Genomic DNA, 27,014 nt, shown 5'->3' with positions numbered 1-27,014 from the left:
CTAGAAGTGCATTACAATAGTCCAGTCTAGAGGTCATAAATGCATGAACTAGCTTTTCTGCATCAGAAACAGATAACATGTTTCGTAGCTTGGCAATGTTTCTAAGATGGAAGAATGCAGTTTTTGTAACATTGGAAATATGATTTTCAAAAGACAAATTGCTGTCTAATATAACACTCAGATTTCTGACTGTAGAGGAAGTAACAGTACATCCGTCTAGTTGCAGATTGTAATCTACAAGATTCTGTGTGGTGTTTTTTGGTCCAATAATTAATATCTCTGTCTTATCCGAATTTAATTGGAGAAAATTATTTGTCATCCAATCTTTTACATTTTTAACACACTCTGTTAGCTTAGATAATTGGGAAGTTTCATCTGGTCTCGTTGAGATATATAGCTGAGTATCATCAGCATAACAGTGGAAGCTAATTCCGTATTTTCTAATAATATTACCAAGGGGCAACATGTATATTGAAAATAGAAGGGGACCTAGGACGGATCCTTGTGGCACTCCATATTTTACTGATGATAAATGAGATGACACCCCATTTAAGTAAACAAAATGGTAGCGATCGGACAGGTAGGATCTAAACCATCTTAGAGCTTGCCCTTGAATACCTGTATAGTTTTGTAATCGATCTTTGAGTATGTCATGATCTATGGTGTGGAACGCAGCACTAAGATCAAGTAAGACTAGAAATGAGATGCAGCCTTGATCTGACGCAAGAAGCAGGTCATTTGTAATTTTAACAAGTGCAGTTTCTGTGCTATGGTGGGGCCTGAAACCTGACTGAAATTCTTCATACAGATCATTTTTATGCAGGAAGGTGCTCAATTGAGCAGACACAACTTTTTCTAAAATTTTAGACATAAATGGAAGATTTGAAATAGGCCTATAATTTGCCAGTACACTAGGAACTAGTTTTGGTTTCTTAATAAGAGGCTTGATAACCGCCAGCTTGAATGGTTTTGGGACGTGACCTAAAGATAACGACGAGTTAATGATATTGAGAAGCGGTTCTTCAGCTACAGGTAACAGCTCTTTTAGTAATTTAGTGGGTACAGGATCTAATAAACATGTTGTTGGTTTAGATACAGTGATAAGTTTATTTAGCTCTTCATGTCCTATATTTGTAAAGCACTGCAGTTTATCTTTGGGTGCGATGGATGAAACTGAAGTGTTAGACGCTGTAGAATCTACATTCGCTATTGTATTTCTAATGTTATCTATTTTATCAGTGAAGAAATTCATAAAGTCATTACTATTTAACGTTGGTGGAATATTTGAATCAGGTGGCGTCTGGTAATTTGTTAATTTAGCCACTGTGCTAAATAAAAACCTTGGATTGTTTTGGTTATTTTCAATGAGTTTGTGGATATGCTCTGCCCTAGCAGTTTTTAGAGCCTGTCTATAGCTGGACATACTGTTTTTCCATGCAATTTTAAAAACTTCCAAGTTAGTTTTTCTCCATTTGCGTTCAAGACTACGAGTTACTTTCTTGAGAGAGTGAGTTACTGTTATACCATGGCACAGTACGTTTTTCTCTAACCTTTTTCAATTTGATGGGGGCAACAGCTTCTAATGTATTAGAGAAAATAGTGCCCATGTTGTCAGTAATTTCGTCTAATTCATGTGTATTTTTGCGTACAAATAGCAGTTGAGATAGATCAGGCAGGTTATTTGCGAATCTTTCTTTGGTGGCTGGAACAATAGTTCTGCCCAGACGGTAACGCTGAGACATATACAACCCGAATTCCGGAAAAGTTGGGACGTTTTTTAAATTTTAATAAAATGAAAACTAAAGGAATTTCAAATCACATGAGCCAATATTTTATTCACAATAGAACATAGATAACGTAGCAAATGTTTAAACTGAGAAATTTTACACTTTTATCCACTTAATAGCTCATTTAAAATTTAATGCCTGCTACAGGTCTCAAAAAAGTTGGCACGGGGGCAACAAATGGCTAAAAAAGCAAGCAGTTTTGAAAAGATTCAGCTGGGAGAACATCTAGTGATTAATTAAGTTAATTGATATCAGGTCTGTAACATGATTAGCTATAAAAGCTTTGTCTTAGAGAAGCAGAGTCTCTCAGAAGTAAAGATGGGCAGAGGCTCTCCAATCTGTGAAAGACTGCGTAAAAAAATTGTGGAAAACTTTAAAAACAATGTTCCTCAACGTCAAATTGCAAAGGCTTTGCAAATCTCATCATCTACAGTGCATAACATCATCAAAAGATTCAGAGAAACTGGAGAAATCTCTGTGCGTAAGGGACAAGGCCGGAGACCTTTATTGGATGCCCGTGGTCTTCGGGCTCTCAGACGACACTGCATCACTCATCGGCATGATTGTGTCAATGACATTACTAAATGGGCCCAGGAATACTTTCAGAAACCACTGTCGGTAAACACAATCCGCCGTGCCATCAGCAGATGCCAACTAAAGCTCTATCATGCAAAAAGGAAGCCATATGTGAACATGGTCCAGAAGCGCCATCGTGTCCTGTGGGCCAAGGCTCATTTAAAATGGACTATTTCAAAGTGGAATAGTATTTTATGGTCAGACGAGTCCAAATTTGACATTCTTGTTGGAAATGACGGACGCCGTGTCCTCCGGGCTAAAGAGGAGGGAGACCTTCCAGCATGTTATCAGCGTTCAGTTCAAAAGCCAGCATCTCTGATGGTATGGGGGTGCATAAGTGCATACGGTATGGGCAGCTTGCATGTTTTGGAAGGCTCTGTGAATGCTGAAAGGTATATAAAGGTTTTAGAGCAACATATGCTTCCCTCCAAACAACGTCTATTTCAGGGAAGGCCTTGTTTATTTCAGCAGGACAATGCAAAACCACATACTGCAGCTATAACAACAGCATGGCTTCGTCGTAGAAGAGTCCGGGTGCTAACCTGGCCTGCCTGCAGTCCAGATCTTTCACCTATAGAGAACATTTGGCGCATCATTAAACGAAAAATACGTCAAAGACGAGCACGAACTCTTCAGCAGCTGGAAATCTATATAAGGCAAGAATGGGACCAAATTCCAACAGCAAAACTCCAGCAACTCATAGCCTCAATGCCCAGACGTCTTCAAACTGTTTTGAAAAGAAAAGGAGATGCTACACCATGGTAAACATGCCCCGTCCCAACTATTTTGAGACCTGTAGCAGAAATCAAAATTGAAATGAGCTCATTTTGTGCATAAAATTTAAACTTTCTCAGTTTAAACATTTGCTATGTTATCTATGTTCTATTGTGAATAAAATATTGGCTCATGTGATTTGAAAGTCTTTTAGTTTTCATTTTATTAAAATTTAAAAAACGTCCCAACTTTTCCGGAATTCGGGTTGTAGTTAATATCAGTGATACGCAGCATGCACGATACAAGGAAATGGTCTGTAATATCATCACTTTGAGGTACGATGTCTATAGCAGTAAGATCGATTCCATGCGATATAATTAGATCTAGTGTATGATTAAAACGATGAGTGGGCCCGGTGACATTTTGCTTGACTCCAAAGGAGTTTATTAGGTCAGTAAACGCAAGTCCTAATGTATCATTTGCATTATCAACGTGAATATTAAAATCTCCCATGATTAGCGCCTTATCAACTGTAACTAGAAGGTCTGAGAGGAAATCTGCAAATTCTTTTAGGAATTCTGTATACGGCCCTGGTGGTCTATACACAGTAGCCAGAGCAAGAGATACATTAGATTTCTTTTGCATGTCTGACAGTGTAACATTTAGCAGAAGTATTTCAAAAGAGTTAAACCTGTATCCTGTTTTCTGGGTAACATTGAGAATATCACTATATATTGTTGCAACACCTCCGCCACGACCAGTCTGACGGGGCTCATGCTTATAACAGTAGTTTGGTGGAGTAGACTCATTTAGACCAAAATAATCATTTGGATTTAGCCAGGTTTCAGTCAAGCAGAGTACATCAAAAATATTTTCTGTGATCATTTCATTTACGAAAACTGCTTTGGGTGTGAGTGATCTAATATTTATGAGCCCAAACTTTACAATTTTTTTTGTTCATTTACTTTACATTTTTCTGGTTTAATTACGATAAGATTTTTTCTAGATCCTACATTATATTTTGACCTCACTATTCGGGGAACAGACACAGTCTTAATAGTTTTTACAGCGCAAGTACTTTTATCATTTAAGCGGGTGGAACAAAACTCATCATAATAGTTATTAGAGAATTGTCTTACTAGTCACATGGAGCGAAGTGTCCTGGAGATGTTGTCAGAGCAAGTAAAAGCAAGTAACAGTGAGTACAGCAGTGGTAATGTGTGTGAATAGAGTATTAGCAATGTAAGCGCAGTTAGCTGCAACCACGCCGCTGATGCTAACGGCCTAAAAGCTAATAGCGGACCTGGGAGATCAAAATAAAACTAGTGATAGCGAGGCGCTCTGATTGTTTTTGTTGTAGAATACAATAGAGGATATATTCACACGTTATATAAACGGAGACGATGATGTATAAAATTGATTTTTGAGTTAAAAATAGTCAATGAAAAGAATATAGTGACGGAGCTCAAACGCAGTACAGCCGCCAACAACAAACAGGAAGTGACGTCCTTGAAAAAAACTTGAAAAATTGAAAAAAACTTGAATTGAATTGAATAGATATTCATATTACAGTACATAAAAAAAATGCATATTATACATTTAACAAAAATGTATGCATGAATTATTTAAAATGGTAACTCAGACCTCTTGTTTCCATCCAGGAGGGTTACAGTCTGGTGAGGGCTCAGCATCCGGGAAGCATCAGGATCCAGGAGTTTCTGAGTCAGCTGGAGGTTCTGTGGGACGAGCTGAAGAGAAGACATGAGAGAAACGGACTGGTCCTGAAGCTCTCAGACGAGCTCAACTACAGGGTACATATATCTGGTGTTTCCCTGAATGTTTGGAATGGTATATCGCCTTGTGTTGATAAAAGAAAATATTGTGCAGTATATATACTCTGCAAAATATGCCATTTATTATGCCTAGAAATGCCCACATACAGTACAGCTACAGTAGAGCACACAGTGTGTAGTACTGTATCACACAATGCAGTGCACAGTGCATGCAACATCAAGAGTCAATTTCCAGTGTCAATCAAAACATGATTTGATTTCTTTTTTTTTTCTCTCTTTTCTTTTTTTTTTTTTTTTTTTGATTGCACTCACAAAGGAATTACACAAAACTGGAGTAAAATGTAAAAACAGTATTAGTTTAAAAGATGGATTAAGCATTCAACATAACAAGGTTGTGTGACAAAAATGTAGCAGACTACTGTTTGAAATATTGATCATTGCATTTTGCGTCCTATTTCACATAAATAGTAGAAACTGTACAGTGCATGAAGAAAATGTATGCAAAAAAAAGAAGATCTATTTTAATGTGATTTTCATCACAAAAATGCTATATGTGTGTGTATGTGACTAGATTACATATTTCATTTATGAGGATTTGATTATCAAATATAAGACTTTTTTTTGTTTTGTTGCATTTAATATTTATGTTTTGAAAATGTAAAGGGGAATGCAGAAAAATCTAATAAAATGTGTTGCTGCATTACATTGGTTTTAGATGGAAAATGCGCTTAATTATCTTGAAAATAATGTCACAATGCAAAAGTTGTAAGATGACATATAATGACATATATAATACAAATAGCGCAAGGGTAGGCAAATAAAAATGAAAGTAACATAAAAAGGGCAAATTTGCATTCTTTTAATCTCTTTTACTCATTATTTTATTGGACTGCCAAAAGACAAAATATTCACAAAATCTCATTTCAAATCCAGAGTAAACTAATTTTTGCCAAATGCATTCAGTTTGTTAATTGTTCAGTATCGAATCATAAAATATAATATCTCACAATTCAATGATCTGCTCTGTCTCATGAGTGTATTTGTGGGTTGTGCACTGTATAAACTGTGACAGACTGTCCCAGCAGCTGTGTTTAATTGATCATTGTGAGTTGTTTGGCTGTGATTGGCAGGTAGTGTGGATGCTGCAGTCTCTGGCCAGTCTGGAGGCGTGGTTAGAAGTTGTGGAGCTGTCCATCAGACTGTCTGGAGACCCAGAGTCCGTGAGTGTGGCAGAGCAAGAGAGCTGCCAGCTGGAGCAGGGGCTGGAGGACAGACGTCTGGAGCTGCAGACCCTCAGACAGGAAGTAGATCATCTGAGCAGCCAAAGACATCTTCACACTCAGCTGCTTCCTGCACGGCTGAAGGACGTGGAGAAGAAGTATGTGCCACCAGTTCGACTCGGATAGATGTTGTTTGCGCTGCGGTGTTCTGATGTATGAGCATGTTTGTTTCTTTCAGGTTCAGCAGTGTGCAAATGGCACTGACCCAGCAGAGCTCAGAGCTGAAGGACACACGGATGCTCACAGAATTCCTGGAGAAGATGGAGCTCGAGGAAGATCACTACAGCACCCTGGGACAGGTTAGCTACGGGTTGAGTTTTTCCACTTCATTTACGTTCATGCATTTGACGGGTGCATTTATGCAAAGTGACTCGCAGCCAAGGTTTCGTGCATTTTCTGGGAATCAAACATATGTATTTGTTAGCACTGGAGATAAAGTATGCCATAAGAAGATCGTGTGGTTTAGTGATAACCAGAATGGTTGCTGGTTCCAAACCAGCATAGAACAACAATCCACGAGCTGCACTGTAAAAAATTTATTTATCTATGGTTCCATCCATTTCAGTTCCCATAATATGTATTTATGTTTGATTAGTATTATTATTGTTATAAATGAGACTTTTAAAATAATATAAATTATAATTAATAAATAAATGTTTATTTAAATTAATCATAATATATAAACTTGATATACATATTAATTAATATTATATTATTTAATGTAATTAACATATAACTATTCACTGTATATTTATAAAACTTACGAACTTAAATGATAATGTTATTATTATATTACACTGATAAATCAATTTTTAAAAAGTAATAATTTAATAATGAAATAATCAGTAAGCATGTGCTGTGTATTGTTATTATTATTAGAGTATCATGTTGATGGTTTAGCAATTTGCTAATGTCAAACTATTGGAATCAATCCGTCAATCAAGTAGTTGTAATTTCTGTAATTTCTACCCATTTTTATGAGTTTTCAGAGTTTTCAGCTCAAAGCCAGAACAATTCAGATTTTATTTCATAATGACATTCAAAATAAGTTTAAATGATTGTATTATACGAGATGAAAGCGATTATGGAGTGATATGAGACATCAAACTAGCACAGCTGTGTTGGAAAGAAACACAAATATTTGATCAGCATGGCAGGATCGACCAATCAGAATCAAGTATTCCAGAGAGCTGCATAATCAGGTTAGTTTGGTCTCCTGGTTTATTCATTGTTAAAATGTGTTCCTCCAGCCGCTGTGCAGTGAGCTTGACTCTGAACCGTCTCTTCTGTGCTTGCCGGTGAGAGGACATGATGAGCCCCTGATGGAAGCCATTGGGAACCCTGTGAAGGAGCTCAGAGAAGCCGTTGAGATGCTCAATGACACAGAGCGGGAGCGGGGCCGCTCGCAGTCACATGACCAGAGCATCCAGGAGCTGCTCGCCAGGGTGAGTAGAGTCACATTAACGTTTGTTTGTGTTGAGGCAGACCTGGCAAGAAAACACATTTGTTAATATAAGCATTCACTATTCTCCGTCCTATTCGTCTCTTCCTTGTTTCCCAGCATGCCATGGTGTCGGCGCGCATGGAGCAGTGTCTGCAGCGCTGTGCTGAACTCGCCGTAGATGTGCTGGAGATGGAGAGTGAGATGGCAGTGAGATGTGAGCCGGAGCGCTGCGGTCTGGAGGACCTGCAGGAGTACCAGGACCAGCTGGAGGTACAGGTTCTGGACTGCTAGAGAAGAATGTCGTTAGAGTTTAGGGTGAATGTCACAAAACCTAAGCTCATACAGACCAGTAAATTATTAGGCAGTGCTACCTTATTTTTATGACAGTTAAAGCTATTTTCTCCTAACAATCTTGCTGCTGTAATGCAAAAAAAAAGAATAATAAAGAATAATAAAAAAAGAAAAATAATTAAATTCAATTGAAAATTATTTATAAATAATTGTATTGTATTGTTGTTGTTCGGCCCTCAATGTATCTTTTTTATTTAATACAAATTATTTTTACAGCATTTTCAGGAAAATACTCACATTACAATAATTACAAATATAAATATATGATATAATTCTATAAGATTGTGCATTGTTTTATTATTTTGTAAGAAATTGAACAATTGTTTATTATTATTATTATTATTATTATTATTATATTATTATTATTGTGATTATCTTGCTGTGATTATTTTCATGACAGTTAAGTAACAAAAAAAACATCTTAATAATAATAATTATTATTTTTATTATTATTATTAATATTATTATTATTGCATTTATTTCCATGACAATTAAGTTATAAAAATAAGAATTAATTACAAGAAATAAAAAAGATATAATTATATTTATTCATAATAATAATTATTAATATTATCATCATTATTAATCAGTAGTAGTAGTAGTCGTAGTAGTATTGAAAAAAATAAAATAAAATTCATGGTCGTAAAAACAGACCTGATTTTATTCATGCAGATTTTTGTTGTGAAATGTTACCTGGACATGCTTTCATGTGATTCACCCTTTTGTGTGGTTGTTGTTTTATTTTTTTATTTTTTTTTAAAAGTAAGACAGCAACCCAGTGTTTTTGCAACACAATAACACGTCCGAAGCATTAACCAGTGAAAGCGCTCTAAGAACAGGAAGCATCTTGTTTGCCGGGACTCTGTGACCTCCTGGTGTTGAACTAATGGAAACGTCTTTCTCCCACCTCTTGTGATGAATTTGTTTTAGCACATTGTTTCTAGAATCTGTTTCCTGTTGTGGTTGAAGCTGGACATCCACTGAGGATCAGTCTGACCCTTGTTTTGTTCGATAATGAAGTGAGCCCACACATGCCTTTATTATCTACACAGGACTCCATTGTGTGCAGGTTTTTGGCGTTTATGATGTGTATTTGTATGTGTCGGTTGATTCATTTGAGACCGCAGCATTGTGGGGGTGCGTTACAATGCAAAATACCTCGATGGCGTGCAAACGCAAACACATCTTTCAGGAAACCCCAAAGCGCAAGAAATGAAAAAAAAAATAGTTTGACGCTCATGCACAAAGCATCTGACAATCTCTGTTTTGCAGGCGCAGAACTGAAACACAGAGCGGCTTGATTCTTAACGTTTTTGATTACCTTCAGAAACTCTGTCAGCGATGCCAGCAATGCATATGTAAAGCATTTGGTTAACAGATTTAAAGCACTGAAAGTGTAAAACCGTACAAGTTTGCACAGTTGGTAAAAGGTTAATGCTGCAAATAGCACTAGTTGGATGTTAGTATGCAACTGCGAACTTAAGCCTAGACGTGTTTTCTTCCTCCAGGCTGAATACGGGGTCTTGAAGGAAGAGGTGGAGGCCTTGGTGAGCCTGGCGAGCCGTTTGTCAGACATGTGTCCAGAGAGGATGAACGCTGTAGGGAATGAGATTCAGACCAGCCTGAACGCCTGGGACGAGCTCGGCACAAGTGTGGCTGAAAACAAGAAGAGACTCCTGCAGTTCGGACACCTGCGCCATTTCTTTAGGAACTATCTGGCAATGATGTAAGTCAGTGATAAAATGATTAAATGAGACCTAATTTTATATCTCTTTTTGTTAAAGATTGACATCACAAGAACATGTACAAATCATACCCCCCCCCCCCCCATTTTATTTTTTTAAATAAATAAAATAAAACCTTTTTTTAGGACCATTGGACTTTTTTTTGCATTCTAATATTTTCATGACATATACTGTGACACAGGGGCGTCACTAGGCCCTTTTAGGTGGGCTTCAGCCCCCCTAAAAAAATATTTGATTAATACATTTTTGATCGCTTCAGTCCCCTTTAAAAAAACTCATTTGAAACGGCGGCAAGCTGCGTCAAGTTTCGGCTCCACCCCTTTATCAGAGTCTGCTTGGATTTAGCGGATTTTTCAATCTGCAGGGGAACATCAGAGAGCACTAGGTGTGTCGTGTGTGCGTGCATTTATCGATAGATTGCTAATGCTATGATATTACATCTGCATCGGTGCAGTTCTTTGTCATAAATGCATTGCAGTTTACATAATGTAATGTTACTGGAGCATTGAGAGCACAGGGGACGGCTCGGTTTCTCATCCAATACCAATACGTTTCGCTGCGTTCACCTTCAGCGCTTGTGTGATAGTTGTTTTTTATTCCTACAAAAATGAAGTGATTAACACCCATGAAAACATACTTTAGATTCAGAAAACGATCATGATTTATTTTCATTTACTTTTTAAAATTACAGACATATTATTATGTATTTTGACTTTACATTATGCAGCCATGCACAAAAATGATTAAAGACACACATCATTGTCTGAAAGCACTAGATGGCCCAGAGAGAGAATGTGGAGTTATTTTGTTTTGTATTATTAAATCTAGTTTTGTATTAAGTAATAATGAATCAGGAGGAGTGTCATGATACATAAATTAGAGTAAGCGTAGAGTAAAGGGATTTTTGATTTTCTTGATTTATACTATTTATACTAGATTTGTACTTGATTGATAGAAGTGGCAAATTGATAATTCATGTTGTTATTTTTAATAAATAGAAATAAATATAGAACAGATTAATCATATTGCCAATAGACAATTACATTAATACACGGTTTGTCTATATTCTTAATGAATATTAGCTGGTTAGTTAAAATACTTAAAATTACATCAATTTTCATGGGGTGACTTTATGAATATCCAACCGTATTGTTGATTATAAAGGCTAAAAAGCTAAAAAACTAAAATAATTTATATTTCATTGTAGATGGATATACAAAATTTTGCAGGAGTAGGTCTGCAAATGAGCAACAGTCAGGTGAGAACAGAACGTAGACAGCCTCTCACACACACAATACCACTGTGTTCCCAAGATTAATTTCAGTCATTGAACCCTGACATTGTTTTAATTGTCTGCCAATTTCCCTGTACATTTTAAAAGAAAAAGCAGTGGTATCATCCAAGGGAAAAAATTGCTATCTGAGGTTTGTATGTGAGCATAGAAATGCAAACAGTAAAATGTTGTGTTTGTACTGGAAACATGTGTGCGTGTGTTTGTACAGTGAATGAATCAGGAGGTCTTCATTGTAAAAAAAAAAATCGACATTCCCTATTTTCTAGTGGTCACATCCAATAATTATTTATGGCTCAGTCAGTACTCCTACTCCCATATATGAAATACAGGGAATACAATGGAATAGTGGATTGCAGTAAGGTTATTAGCATACCACCCTACCCTAATAGTCAAATAATATTTTTTTAATCATACCCTTATTGGGGACTGAGCCCCCCTAAAATCAAAATCCTAGAATATAGAAAGTAGTAGATAATTTAAAATAAAAAACAACTAAATTTACTGTACGTAATACATATATATATGTATATGTATTTGTATTTATATATATACATAAATACATACATGCTTACCATATATAAAAGTCATTTTAATTCCTTTGTAATTTTTTATCATAAATTGTAATTTATAAATATAATTTTTTTTCATTATTTTTGTGACAATTAAGCAGGTTTCTGTTTCAGTTTGTTTTACTGTAATGTGACCAGACAATGCAATAGTGCAAGTAAAAAAAAAAATAATTCAATAATATATTTTTATTTAAACCAGCATAAATTAAAACTAGACCAAATACTACCATAAATAGTAAATACTTAATATGTATTTATTTATTTTTATCTCGTTACATGAAGCTTTTTAAATTAGAAAAATACAGTATAATAGACACATTACAGTAATGCAAATTTGAAGGAAACTTGCTTAATTGTCATGAAAATAATGGCATAAATAAAATAAAAATCATGAAGGTCCTTGAAGGTGAAATGTGAGCTGCACATGTTTCGGTGTGTAATTCACCAAGAATGTTCTATGAATATAATTTGCAGAGCTAGTGTTTGATTTATTGATGGGAGATGTCTGTTCACATTGTGTTCTCTTGATGTGTTTGGACAAACGTCTGGAAAGCGTCATCTTGAGCTTGTGTATTGGCCTGAAGTGCTTATCTTCACCTCTCTGCTGTTCATCTTCTCTCCCACAGCTCTTGGACAGAAGACACCCGCTCCTGCATTTTCTCTGAAAGTGCTCTGCGTCAAAGCCGAGAGAACCAGGAGCCTCTGGTTGAGGTTCTGGATCGGCAGATAGAGCAGAAGTTCGAGGAGTTTGATCAGCTCGCTGTGGCTGGACAAAAACTCTTTGACGATGAGCATCACCTCAACAAGATGGTAGAGAGTCACAAATAAGCTTTCTTTACCCAAGAATGAACATTTCCCCTTGATTTACTCCCCCTCAAGCCATCCTAAGTGTATATGAATTCATTCTTTCAGATGAAAACAAACATATTATATTAAATATAAAAAAATTTAAAGTTATATTAAAACATTTTCTTGCTCTTCCATGTTTTATAATGGCTGTAAATGGGTGTTGATCTTCAATAGTCCAAAAGAAGTGCAATAAAGTGCATTCATCCTTCATAAAAAGTGTCCCACTTGGCTCCGAAGGGTTAATAAAGGCCTCATAAAGCAAATCCATGGGTTTTTGTAAGAAAAAATTCCATATTTAAAACTTAATTAAACAGTAAACTCTAGCTATTATTATTTATTATTATAATACATTTTAATTGTTAATTTATAACTATTATAAATTAAAATAATTCATCCCTACCCGGAGCCCTGTGGAGCATTTTTTTATGGTGTATGGATGCACTTTTATTGGGCCTCTATTGGACTATTGAAAAATAACACCCATTCACTGCCATTATAAATCTTATACATTATAAAGGACATTTTTTTATATACTGTACCTTTCAAAGAAAGTCATATACACCTAGGATGCCTTGAGGGTAAATGAGAGTGGTTTCAATTTTCATTTTTGGGTGAACTATCCCTTTAATATCTGCTTAAGTTGCTTCTGGGATGACAGAACGTTAAAATGGCTTGTTTATTATGTGTTGTGCAGATCAGAGAGAGGATGGAGGAGCTGAGGAGCATGCTGGGATGGATCCTGGTCCACTGGAGGGCTCAGAAGGATCAGCTGTTGAACAGACAGAAGGCTGAAGAAGCTCAGACAGACGCTATTTACTCCGAAGCCATGGGCTGCAGCCCGCAAACACAGGTAAAACCCATTCATTTGTGAATATATCCCTCTTTGAATCAATCAAGTTAATCAGTCAATCAATCAAGCATGGTGCACAAATTAAAAACTGATTGAACTGTATAATTCACTTCATCACTCCTGTTGTACATACAATTGTAAAGAAACATGTCGAGGTTACATTTCACTCCAAATTGATCAGTAGTTGATTGATCAAATTGATGATGGGAAATGTGCTTATTTATCTTAAACAATATCTGTATCAATCAATAAATATCTTAAAGTAAATACTGTAAAGCAGTGATTTTTCAATTTACATCAGCATATACCAAATGTAAAAGTAGAAATACTTCACCATTTTATGAATGACTTTTTTGTTCTTTTTTTTTTTTGTTTTTTTGGCATCAGTATATATTAAATGCAGCAAATGCTACTAAATGTATAAATGCTTCACTATATAATAATTTAGAATTTTTGCATTAAAATGTCATTGCAAACAATCTTAATGGTCCTGAAATCCTTGACCATTTTCATGAGATCAACCCAAAATAAAAATAAAAAATGAATAATCAATAAATAAATGTTTTTTTTTTTTTCATAAAAGATTTTTATAATTTTGCTTATTCTCAGTCTAATCATTTTTGTATTGCATTATTATTTTTTTGTTTTAAAGTTATAAAATACTGCAAATGCAGTGATTTTTTAAATTTAAATCAGCATGTATTAAATGAATGCTACTAAATGTAGAAACAATCACAATGCAAACAAGCTTTACTATTTTATTAATATAGAATAAAATATAGAGTATAATACAGTTTTTTGTTTTTGCTTTTTTTAGTAATGGGAAATTGATGTGCTTAATTGTCAAATGATGTCACAATGCAAGCAATCTTAAAAGTCCTTTTGTGTTTTTCAGTGTTTTTGTCTTTATGCAAAATATATTTTTTTCTTTCTATCTTTTGTTATGAAAAGTGACCTGAAAATCCTTGACAGTTTTTCGTAAGATCGACCCAAAGATGCAGTCTCATTTTTCAGGTGGAAACCTCACCTGAGGCTTCTCAGAAGAAAACAGAAAGCCTCACAAGTGCTCCCCCTGGTGACATGGAGGACCGTTTGCAGCACAGTTATGGATACGAGGTGATGAAGAGTGTCAGACCTAAAGGAAGCGATGATAGTGGTCATTTAGAGAGGCCAGACTCGCCGTACCTGGTGTTAAAGGAACCCAGTCCTTCAGCTTTAGGAGGCACTGTCAATCTCATCCTCAGCTTCAGTAACTCTGGAGACACACAAATCCAGGTACAAGAGCCTGGGAGGGAAGGTGGCATGCCTGTGCTCGAACCTGTGCACAGGGTGAGAATGATTAAAAATCACAGTCACACTACTCTGTGTTATATCCCTCTCAGCCTCCTTACATTTTGCTTCTCTTTCCTCAAAAACACCCTTCTCTGTTTTGTTCTACCTTCCCCTTCAGCCTGCTGATTCTCACTCTTCTGCCTGTAAAAGTTTTTGGAAGCGCTGCCAGGGGCTTTTTGGTAGTTTAAAGCGAAAGAAAAAGATTTATCGACACAGTGCAGAAGAGGTAAATAAAGTTGGTCAGTGGCCCTGCACGAGTAAACAGAAACATGGTACTTGTGTGCAGTGCTGGGTAGTAACTGATTACATGTAATCTGGATTCCAAAAATTAAGTACTTGTAGCTAGATTATATTACCTTTTAAAATACTCATAATCAGACTACAGTTACTTACTATTGATTACATAGCAATCACACACTGGCGGTAAATTATTCATAAATATTTCCATCATTTAAATTTTCCTTTCTAAAGTTTTGTTGACATTTACACAAAGTCCAGTCATTAGTCAGATGGGTATAATTGCACAGAAAACTGAGGCCGCATATTTGACCACTGGATTTTCAAAAATCTTGTGTTTTCTCAACATCCCAACATTGTATCAACTACTGATTAAACAAATTATAATTTTTTTCAATCATCACTGATTTATTTAACCATGTATTAATATGTCTTTGGAAGGCTTTTGTCTTTCAAACACCATTATTTTACAATTATTTATGTAAATTTAACATTTTTATGATGTAATTAATTATTAGTTCCTTCACAAACTCCAGCTTGGGAAACTTTGACATAATGTAACATAATAAAAAAACAAATAAAACATATTTTCTTTCTCTTCATATTTTTATATCAATATTTGACAAGATTATTCTATTTGAAAAAAATGTGATAAACAAGTTAGGTCAAAAGTATGGAAGTCCGTTTTCCCTACTCTGACATTTTTCTCAGAATTGTGAGATATAAACTCACAACTGCGAGAGATTAAGTCAGAATTGCATTTGTATATTGCAATTCTGAGTTTTTTCTTATAAATGCATGTTTTAAACTCGCAATTGCAAGTTATAAATTTAGAATTCTGTGTTATAAATTCACAATTGTAATAAAGTCAAAAATGTATGTTTGTATCTTGCAACTTTTTTTCCTCCTAATTGGGTGATATAAATTCTCAATTGCAAATAAAAAATAAATGAAGTCAGAATTGGGTTTTTGTCACATTTGCAAGTATATATCATTCAATTCATAGAAAAAAAAGTCAGAAATTGCGAGTTTATATCTCTCTGTTGAGATATAACGTCTGAATTGTGAGATAAAAAAGTGGCAATTACCTTTTCTTTTCTTTTTTATTTAGTGGTGTCAACAGGCTTCCATAGAAAAGTGATCTAAAAGTAATCAAAAAGTAGTCTGATTATAATACCTAAAATATAAAACTAACATTTTTGTCATGCAATTTGGAATCAGTAAGTACAATTTGTAAGTAATCTTCCCAGCACTACTTGTGTGTGTCTGCATGAGGACTGTAGTGTGATGGACTGACTAACATCATGATCTCGAAACATCTCATTATATTTTTTTTGGTCACTTAAGCATTGCAGTAAATCTCATAATCATTGTCTAATCATATGCTATTCTCAAAAGTTGCCTTGGCCTGATCATTTATTTGCACCGTGGTTGGAAAGAGAAAGAGACGGAAGAGGGGTCACTGTGGTTAAGTGGAGATTACTAACAGGTATGGGCAGGTAATGAATAAATGACAGAGGAAATAGCCACTTCCAATGATCTCATTTTGAGATGCCAGTAAACCAGGATGAGAAAATCTTCAAAATACATATATAAAGCCTCATTCAAACACTCTGGTTGTTTACAAAATTGTCTTTGGGAACATTTTGTAAGTAATTGCAGCAAAAATAAAAAGCGTGTGTTTCTTGGAACGGTTACAGAAGTTTAAAAATATAGTAACATTTAGTAGCCTTAAATGGTTTTGCAATATTCTTGGGTCTTTTATTATGCCATTAGGGTCTGTGAAGTGGAGTATTAGATGTGAAGTCAGAATTAGAAGTTATTTTGGAAATTTTGGCCATTGCTGTAGGTTTTTCAGCTCTCATGTAATCCAGTAGATTCTTTGGAAAACATCAGGAATATTAGCGCTTGTGGGAAAGTGTCTGCTGTCATATTGTATCATTTCAAATGCATTATGATATCTGTCAGCAGGATTTTTTATTTTGTGCCCCTTTAGCTTTTAGCATATATTGAGTCACCGCTTACAAACGAGACCCTAGAGATCAGAGTGTAATCACACAAAGTCAAAGTCAAAGTCAAAGCATTCTTTTGCGCCCATACACTAGCTTTGCATGAGGAACAGAGCAAACGTCTAGTCTTTTTTCTAGTGTTGCCCCCCTAATAGCCTAGAAGAGGCTTAGTCAACCTAAAGGTTTTTAGTCAGTCACAAAAAAAAACTGTACGTGAAGAACAGATTGTTAATGGCAGGTCCTTGAGTTAATTACAGTAAATCCATGAAGGAAATCCAAACATCCATCTAACATTCATCAACCTCAAATATGGCTTTTGAAAGTGAAACATGCAAGTAGTAGCACATTAACTTAGATAAATGTGCACTTTTAGTCACTTATCAAAGTGTTTGTGTGGAGTGTAGAAGCTGTTAGCTCACTTTTTGCATTTCTCCTGAAAACATCTTAAAAATTGCTGTTATTTTTGCTCATGCAGATAAGAGCAATACATCATTTGAAACTGTAAAGGGTCTACTTTTATTTTCTGTACACTCAGAAAAACTTCTGTACTTCTGTACAGTATCAACAAAATGTTGTGCTTTTGTAAAATAAAGAAAACAATCAAGATGGTTTTTTTTTTTGCTGCTCCATGAACTAGAGCGCATCACAAAAATGAACTGAAACTCAGCATATAGGCTACTGACTCACAAACATGAGAAATATATCTATAGAAAGATTGAAACATCTACTTTTGAATGAACCAATTCAAAACAAATACTCTCTGATTATGTAATCCTTATGAAAGGTGCTTTTCTCTCTAAAGGCACACCATTGTACTGTGGAGATGGCGATTATTTGACTACTGCCTTTAGTGAATTACTACATGTCAAATCTTTAGTTAAGGGCAACTCTACGTTTTACTCTTTAAGCTCTTGCTCCATCATGACAAGTCAGAAAGCAGCAAAGGCCAGGGGTCTTTATTAGATCTGAAGATTTGCTGCAAATAGGTTGTTTTAACCAGTTATGCATGTAGGAAAACAATGACAAAGAAAGCAGATGATAAGAGAGGTGAAAAGATTCATGCAGTGGGGTTTTTTACTCTTATGTAAGCTCTCATTCATGAAAGCCATGCGGTGCTGAGATGTGACCTCACCCTTTGCTCCCCATGATCGCTGAGTTTTGAAATCGCTCCCAGCAGGAGTAAGGGGTGCTGAAGAATTTGGTGTGAACTTTCTAGAAGGCCCTTCTGACTGCTCTGTGTGATTTATGGTCTGGGGCTGCCAAAGCAACACAAGATTAGTCACAGGGTGAAAGGTCAAGCCATTACAGCTGTGTATGACGACATGTTTAAGGGCAGATGGTTCTTATTAAGCACAGAGTAGAAAAAAAATCAAAGTTTGCTTGTGTAGCATTGCTATTGTTCTTTTGTTAGTGTTGTTCTCATGTACAGTAAATCTAATGTTTTTGCTTAATTAGTGGTGTTTGCTTTGGTTTGGTGTGGCTTTTGATGTAAGCAACCACTCAGAATCACGTAGCAACACCCTTACAACCATCTAGAATATTAATCACATAGCAACTCCTTAGCAACCACCCAGACCACCTCCGCGATCCCATAGCTGTACACTAAAAAAACACTCAGAACACCTTAGCAGCTGCATAGTTACACCCTGGCAACTACTCAGAACATCCTAGTAACAGCATAGCAACTCCCTAGCAACCCTCTAGAACACCTTTGCAATTACAAAGCAACACACTGAAAGACATTCACAATAGCTTGACAACTGCACAGTAATGCCCTGAAAACTGTCCATAATACCTTAGCAATCCCATAGCAATTTCCTAGCAATCAAATAGAAACATCTTAGCATAGCAACACACTAAAACCATTTAAAACACAACCATACAGTATGCCCTGGCAACTACCCAGAGTCCCATAGCAACACCCTGGCAACCACCTGGAACAGCTTAGAGATCTCGTTGCCCTGACAAGTATACAGAACACCTTAGCAAAAGCATAGCAACACCCTAGCAAACACCTAGAGCAAATTGAGCAATAATATAGCAACACTCTGAACACCTTACCAACTGCTTAGTGACATGCTGGCAACTAGGCAAAAACACATTGGCAACAACATAGCAACAACCTAGCAACCACTTAGAACATCTTACCAACAGCATAGCAACACACAGAAACACAGAACACCTTAGCAACTGCATAGTTATGCCCTGGCAATGACCCAGAACACCCATAGTAACACAATAAACATCCCTTACAATACATTGGTAACCACATAGTTTGTAGCAACAGCATAGCAGCACCATGGCAAACATCCACAACATCCTGGCAGTGTAGTGGCAAGTTTTGCATAATTTTTCTTCACACAATGCAAGAAATGTTTATTTTTTTCCCATAACAAATGTGAATTCCTGCTGCTTAACGAAACAGTGAAGGAAAAGATGTTTCAGCATTTTAAATGTTTTTATCATTGCAGAGCAATGTCATCATTCTGTAACAACGTGTTTCTATGTTTTTGCTTAGGAATGCTTTGCTTGAGCCAGAGACTCACAGAAGTGCTATGTTCAGATACTAAAACACTTATTTTCATAAATGGTTATAACAAATAATAGTGTTTCAGTGTTTGAATTGTGGATTACACTGGCCATAAAAAGTATTTGGACACTTAAGTCACACTTAAATATGAATGTCATTACATAAGAAGACAAAATGCCAAACCAAGCCACATTTATTATCAAGATTACATAAGCACACTTGCAAGGTCCAAAATGAAGACACTTTGTGGTTGTGAAATGGTTGATAGTTAATGTGATGAACTACACCTGTGTGTAATGTATTTGAGGATAACTGACTTCATGCATGCGTTAATTCAGTTCAATTCAAGTTTATTTCTATAGCTCTTTGCACGATGCAAATCATTCCAAAGCAACTTTACATTAATTTACGTTTCTACAATATATTTAGTAGTAGCTTATCAGTGGTGACTGTCAGTTACCACTGTACACTTAGCAGAAATGTACGGAAAAATCCATTAAAGATGTAATCCAACAGATGATGAACACTATTCATTAAAAATTACAGCAATGCTTGTTTGCAGATGCTACTTTATTGTATATTTTGTCTTGCAATGCAATGACATTCGTTCATTTTTATGAGCAACCTACCTGCCAAAATGCTTTTTAGGAACATTGTTCATCAGATAATTAGCATGATAAATGAACCTTGTATTGAAGTGTGATACTTATGCATGCTAACAGCTTTATGCATGGAAGAAAATAGGCGATAACACTCTAAAACAATCTTATCCTTGTGTTTTAGGTAAGTACCTACTTGCATGTTACAGAAAAAAACACAGCAGTGTATGAGAGTATGGCGCCTCCCCAAGACGAATCCCAGAGGCCCTCTTCCTCCTCTCCCAGGACGTCCCTGTATGCTTCCTCCTCCCCTTGCACCTCCCCATACTCCTCGTCCTCCATCGAAGACACCATTCAGCAGACCAACAACCTCCTGGAAAAGAACAGCAATATCTCAATCTTTAGCAGCCTAAACAGGAAGTGCAAGAAGGCGAAGAAGAAGAAAGATGACCGTAAACACACCTTCCAGAAGATCATGGGAGAGGAGCTGTCAGAGGAGGCTGGGCTGCCACCTGTATCTGAACCGTTGACATACGATACACATACTTGGCCCCTGAAGGAAAGGAAGAAGTGGAAAAATGCAAGGAGACCAAACAGCATTAGGACTCAGGTCTTGGACTACATAAAGAACCCTTCAGTGAAAGACATAGATACAGAATGTCCTGGAGAGGTTCGATCTCCAGTTCACAGCACTTTAGAGGTTGCCACCCAAGGACATGTGAAGAACCACTGCAGATTTCTGTCCTTGGGCTCTGTGTTAAGCTTTGACCTGCCCAAGGATATGAGCCTCATCCCTAGCATTCAAGATGTTATCACAATCGGCCCTGCTGAGCAAAAAAAGACAGACTCTTATCACCAGGACTCTCAGGTTGATCGCCCGACAGCTCTGAGCACCTTTAAAACATCCCGCTCACCTCCAACACAAAAAGTAGAGTTCAAACAAATTTCCACAGATGAAGTAACCCTCAAGATTGATTGTAAAGACTCCAAAAAGATCAGCATTGACACTGTATCATTTACTGAAGATGAATTTCCTTCTCCACCTTCTCCAGTTGTTGAGGACATCTCATTTGAGGAGAATCGTCCCTCATTACTCAGTGATCTGACCAATATCCAACAAAAACACCTGTCTGGAATCAGTATTGTGCCAAAAGAAGGGATGGTTAGTAGGGACGCTAATGAAACTCAACTTGACAGCAAAGAGAACTACTATGTAAGCCCACCAGAAGATGCTAGCCAAGGGATAGCCAACCACAGCTCAACTATGGCAGAGATTCATGTATGTCCTAGTGTCCATACCATGGTTCACAATCTTAATGGACACAAGTACCATAGGCCAGGGAACTCCTCCAGCACTCCCAGCCATGCATCTCATGTGGTGTTGAACTTCAGAGCTAATGGAAGAGAGGACTCGTTGGACTCTGGTCACTCCAGCTCTGGAAGCTTCCAGTTATGTGCTGAGGGTCCATTCGTGGACTCCTCAGATTGTCTAGTGCCTCAGAGGACCATTGGGATGGTACCACTCCTGGATGCAGGAGTCTCCAACAAGAAGTTCTCCAAGGACAAGAGCATTACCTCATCCATTGATGTTGAAGATCCAGTTCATCCTGACCATCAACAGTTTGAGCAGGAAGAAGAGGAGCTGGAGGACATCTGGAACCACACGAACAGCTACCAAGAGAGTCTAAACTCTGACATCATTTATAATGTCTACCAAGCCACTTCTTCGCCAGACCAGCTCAGGGAACCCTCACCCAAAGAACAAGCAGTGTTTTTCAGGAAGTTGGTCATGTCCTCCGCACCCAACCTTCTTGTGGCAGAGTTCAGACTGCCACCATCCATCCAGACTATGGTGGGTTCTAGGAAGCAGCAGAACCCAAGGGAAGAGAGGCAAATTCTGGATGAAGGGGATAGGAGGTCTTGGGCTGCGTTCACACATCAGGAAAATGTTTACAAACATGTTGCTAATAATGAAACTGCTTCAGATATTGTGAAAATACCCAAAATAGAGGACCAGCAAAAGTTTATCTACCATTATAAAGAGGAGGAGGAGGAGGAAACAGAGTTTCTGAAGGTGAGGTCTACAAGTTGGCTGTCAAAATCAGTTTGTTGTCATTAAGGACTGTTTAAGTCAGGGGTGTCCAACCCTGCTCCTGGAGGGGCACTGTCCTCTAGAGTTTAGCTCCAACCCCAATTAAACATACCTGAACTAGCTAATCAAGGTCTTACTAGGCATACTAGAAACTTCCAGGCATGTGTTTTGAGGCAAGTTGAAGCTTAACTTCAATCAAACACACCTTAACCAAGAAACTTAAGGTCCCAACATTTACTAGAAACTTCCATGGAGGTGTGTTGGGTCCAGTTGGATCTAAACTCTGCAGGACGGTGGCCCTCCAGGATTGGACACCCCTGATTTAAGTAGGTGACTTATGCCTTCAACACGCTGCCATAAACATAATAATGATATTTATGAGATGTCCGCTCATGGGCGCCAACACAGTATTGTATTTAGTGGGAGGCTTAGAAAGCCATGTGGGGATGAATCATGGTGGATACCTTACATTTCCCATCGTTTTCTATGGGAGCATATATGCTCTTCACTGTGTAGCATTTGCATTAAATGGCTGAAGGGTTTTATAAGGAAATCTGTGCCTTCAAATTAAGTTGTGGCCAGCAGTTCATTTAATTTTGCCCATTGCTGTAGTTCTGATCAGTGCACATGCAATCTGTTTTTGTCATGGTAATTAACGCATTGCTATGTGTTCTCTCTCTGCAGGACCAGTCCATGAGCCTCCTGTCTTTTCATATGGGATTGGATGGGACCAATGACAATTATATCCAGGTACACAAAGTATAATTGCAGACCATACCAGAACAGAGAGTATATGCTTTAACGTTTTTCAGAATATTGAGAAATAAAATACATTATTGTATCTCATCATATCAAGGTTTTTGACCTTTCTTTTTCAGAGTGGAAGACAAGAACTGGAACTGCCGTCTATGGAGGGTACACTGGAGAGGAAACGCAAACTACTACTGGGTGGAAAGAAGGTAAATATCACAATTACAGATATTTGCTTGACCCAAACCAAAACAATTGAGCATTTTGTGTCTCATGCCTCATGATTTTACCTGCAGGCTACTGTGGTAAATGTCAGACTATGTTGTTTAGTGCATTTTCGATAGGTCTTTATGTAACCACTAAAATTTTCTATTTCAGGCACCATGCAGGGCATGGAATTCCTATCATGCTGTGCTTTACAAACAAACAATATGTTTCTATCAGGACAAGAAAGATACACTTAAGGTAACCTTGAAGACTTCATGTTCTGGCTTTGCAAACAAGCAAAAAACTTTGTGTTCCTTTATTGTAAACAGACATCATTAGTTGCATTGCAGTGGCAGTGCTCAGTGGTTCATGTAGGTTGTCTATAAACCGGAAGGTTGGTGGTTCAATCCCCAGTTCCACCTGACCAAATGTCGAGGTGTCCTTGAGCAAGACACCTAACCCCAGCTGCTCCCGACGAGCTGGATGGCGCCTTGAATGGCTGACATCGCAGTCGGTGTGTGAATGGGTGAATGTGAGGCAACTTGTAAAGCGCTTTGGATGGCCATGTGCTCTATATATATAAATGCAGTCCATTTACCATTTTGCAAGGTTGAACTGTGATTAAATTGTGATTGAATTACGTTTATGGCAGTTTTAAAGCATCTAAGGGTAAGATTTTGCCAAAATGACTCTATATTTGTACACCATAGAGCTGTGTGACCAGCCCTCCTCTGAACCTAATTGGAGCGGTGTGTGAACCATCGCCAGAGTACACCAAAAAACCCAATTGCTTTTGCTTAAGGTAAATGACCAACAACTAAAGGACGTCTCATGTTTGTTTTAGTTAGAGATGAAAGAAGTTGTTTGAATCGTTTTCACCTGCACAGGTTCAGTTGAAGGACTTTTAACCATTTTCTCACAGATTGCGTGACGGATCTAAGTATCTCCTCAGTGCCTCATCCCGATTTATGATGAAGAAGTGGATCCTCAGAATCCAAGAACACATTGGTAGTATACTATTAACTGTCTCCGTTGTTAACAAGTTTTCCATGCTGCATTATACGACCACAGTCATGTTCACATGAAATCCTATCTCTACAGCGTCTAGCGATTCCGTAGTGAACAGATCAACATGTCATGGGTCTTCAGCTTCAGCGACGCTCCCTAGACATTCTCCTGCTATCACCGGATGTCAGTGTGGAGATAAATGTCACTGCCCCATGAGAAATTATGTCACCGCCACCGTTTTAGCACAGAGTCAGCCCGCCTCAGACCGAACCAAAGAGATCATGGTCCACACCAATGACAGACTGCAGATCCATCACAGGCATCAGGATCTTTTGCTCCCCTCATTCTCAGATGCAGGTCATTGTGGTAAGAAACTGTGAGATTAATACAGTTCCCTGAACTAAGAAAACAATAAGGGTAGTTTTTTCCTGAAACTAGCTATTTTTTTACTAACAATTTATTTTCTTTAATTTTCTTTATTTTATTTGGGGAGTTTTTAGCATTGGTTCGGTTCTCATAAATAAAATGATTGGGGAAAAATATATTAAAGGCTTCTGAAATTTGTATTATTTACATTTTATGAATATAGTATCATGAATATTTTATTACTATTTATATCCAATAAATGTAGTTTTGGTGGAAATTATATATATATATATATATATATATATATATATATTTATTTATTGCAGTAGTTTTAATATTTAATGCTGCTGTTCATTACTATCATGACAAATTTATAAACATAAGGCTCATTTAAATAAATTACTCAAGCTTATAGTCGTATTTTATAAACCCTTATAGCTATGAGTATTTAATTTATAATAATTGTGTATAAATATGTGGTTAACTATTTAAATTGCTTTAAATTGCACTACAATAAATAAAGTAAATAACTAAATAAAAATAAATAAAATAAATATCATTTTCTTAATCAGTATTTTGCCTTGTTGTCCAGTAAAGAAATCTTTAAATATATAATTTATCTTAAGTATGCTATTTTTAGTGAATTTGAAAGTATACTTGAGATAAATTTAGCTCAAAGTGGTTTCCACAACACTGTCAACTAATGCAAATAATAAATAAATAATATGCAAGACAAAAGTTTGAACATCCAAAAGAGCGCAGGAGAGGACTCTGGTACTGAGCAGAGCTTCATGCAGACATTATGAGGCATGGTCACATCTGTTTGCTGTCCGCAGCTTTCTATTTCGGGAGAAGCATTTCTATTCAGCTCTCTGGATTTTGTCATTTCCACCTTGGTCACATAATTTCTCACCTCCAGTACTTTGTTACTCACTTGTACTGTCTGCCCTTGTACCACAGAGGTTGAATGATTCATTTTGTTTCCTCTCTGTAGAGGATGAGTTTGACTCTAATGGCGAATCTCGGAGACAGAAAGTGTCCTCTATGTCCACCGTTCAGGGCTGGACCCACGAAAAGAGACGCTCACACTCCTTTACCTCAGGTATTAAAGCCTATTAAATCTGTTTTTGATTTTTCCAAACTTTTTTTTTTTTTCGTTTTATTTGTTCTGGAGTTTTTTTTAATGATTAAATTAAATCTGAGTAATCAAACAGCATGAAAGCATGAAACTTGTATAACTGAACAATAAGTTTAAGAAAAATCATTTGTTAGGGCCATATGTAGTGTTTTATTTTGTTCCCCCAAATTCCACTCAATTAACCCCCTACATTCCATTTTTTCCCAAACTTTTGTAGATTTTTTGGATTCCATTGTAATTTAATTTTAGTAATCAAAGAGCATTTAATTAATTGAAATCATGAAATGTATAAAAAATCAAGAATTTATTGGAAGTTAAAAAAAATTGATGGGCCTGTGAAATAATTTTTATAATTGGGTTTTATTTTTCTTAAATTCCATTTTCAGTTTGAATGTTTTTGGAATCAATTTTAATGGTTTAAGTTTTAATAATCAAAAAGCATGACTAATCAGTTGAATTCATAAAACTTTAGCAACTTTATAGTTTAAAAACTGCTTTAATCAAATGGAGGCATAAAACTGTAAAAATTTTATCAGGTTGCAAATTAAACAATGCTTTTGGGTTTTTTGGCAGTAGAGGTTTACTGTTCAAACTAAGACATGGAAGAAATTTTTTTATTTCTTTAAAAAGTTTTGGTAATTTTATTATCATTAGTAGCAGTAGTATTGCTGTTGCAATTCGATTAAGAGTACAGTCCTACTTTTGATTTATTCATCAAACATTTTCTGCACATTCCGCATTATGCATTAAAATTACATTTTTATGACTGGATTCTGATATTCTGTCAGGACTCAAAGGGCCCAACAAATAGATGTTTAATCAATGTAATGTTACTGAATGCTGATACCTCTGTTTCTGCAGCCACATATCAGAGGATCAAGCCTGCAGCGCCCCCTTCAGGCAAAAGCCAGGACAGCAGCTCCAGCTACTCCGTGACTTTATTCATCAGAGATGGTGAGATGCCATCAGTCTGTAAAAGCTCAGTGACTGCTCCAACAAATGGCATCTGGCAGCAGTCCGTCAAAGACCCTGACTGACATGTGCAGGACACAAGTTCAAAACATTTTTTGTTTTACATTTATTTATGGATATGATAGCAAGAACCATTTTTGTGTACTTTTAAATGATATCTTGTATGATTGTGTTGCCGCAAGGTGTTTAAAATTCACTCCTTCAACTTCTCACTTTATCAGCTGTTTTCACATCGGCCTCAAATGGATGGTTTAGTCAGAAATGAAAATCAAGTAATTTACTCACCCTTATGTTGTTCCAAACCCTGGAGCACAAAAGCAGTCTTAAGTCTTTGGGGTATATTTGTAGCAATAGACAAAAAAATATTGCATGGGTAAAATTGATAGATTTTTCTTTTATGCCAAAAATCATTAGGATATTAAGTAAAGACCTTGTTCCATGAAGATATTTAGTAAATTTACAACTGTAAATATATAAAAACTTAGTAATATGCATGGCTAAAAATTCATTTGGACAACTTTA

At 36.6% G+C, this 27,014-nt stretch overlaps 1 protein-coding gene across 1 annotated transcript in view; it reads left to right on the top strand.

Moving 5' to 3' along the window:
- Window positions 1-26,557, top strand: part of LOC132110279 (uncharacterized) — a 61,049-nt gene extending 34,492 nt beyond the window's left edge. Inside the window, exons 14-32 of the mRNA XM_059516850.1 lie at window positions 4,739-4,888; window positions 6,001-6,248; window positions 6,329-6,449; window positions 7,401-7,595; window positions 7,712-7,864; window positions 9,454-9,671; window positions 12,180-12,363; window positions 13,097-13,252; window positions 14,267-14,581; window positions 14,703-14,810; window positions 20,144-22,033; window positions 22,736-22,801; window positions 22,930-23,010; window positions 23,180-23,266; window positions 23,719-23,810; window positions 23,931-24,016; window positions 24,110-24,382; window positions 25,377-25,484; window positions 26,382-26,557. Of these exons, the coding sequence (XP_059372833.1) occupies window positions 4,739-4,888; window positions 6,001-6,248; window positions 6,329-6,449; window positions 7,401-7,595; window positions 7,712-7,864; window positions 9,454-9,671; window positions 12,180-12,363; window positions 13,097-13,252; window positions 14,267-14,581; window positions 14,703-14,810; window positions 20,144-22,033; window positions 22,736-22,801; window positions 22,930-23,010; window positions 23,180-23,266; window positions 23,719-23,810; window positions 23,931-24,016; window positions 24,110-24,382; window positions 25,377-25,484; window positions 26,382-26,557 (4,707 nt within the window). The remainder of the gene's footprint in view (window positions 1-4,738; window positions 4,889-6,000; window positions 6,249-6,328; window positions 6,450-7,400; window positions 7,596-7,711; window positions 7,865-9,453; window positions 9,672-12,179; window positions 12,364-13,096; window positions 13,253-14,266; window positions 14,582-14,702; window positions 14,811-20,143; window positions 22,034-22,735; window positions 22,802-22,929; window positions 23,011-23,179; window positions 23,267-23,718; window positions 23,811-23,930; window positions 24,017-24,109; window positions 24,383-25,376; window positions 25,485-26,381) is intronic.
- The last annotated feature ends 457 nt before the right edge of the window (window positions 26,558-27,014 follow it).

Source organism: Carassius carassius, chromosome 30 (genome assembly GCF_963082965.1).
Source record: "Carassius carassius chromosome 30, fCarCar2.1, whole genome shotgun sequence".
In the NCBI taxonomy this organism is placed as follows: Eukaryota; Metazoa; Chordata; class Actinopteri; order Cypriniformes; family Cyprinidae; genus Carassius; species Carassius carassius.
The sequence above is the reverse complement of the archived record's forward strand: the minus strand, read 5'-3'. Positions and strand labels throughout refer to the sequence as shown.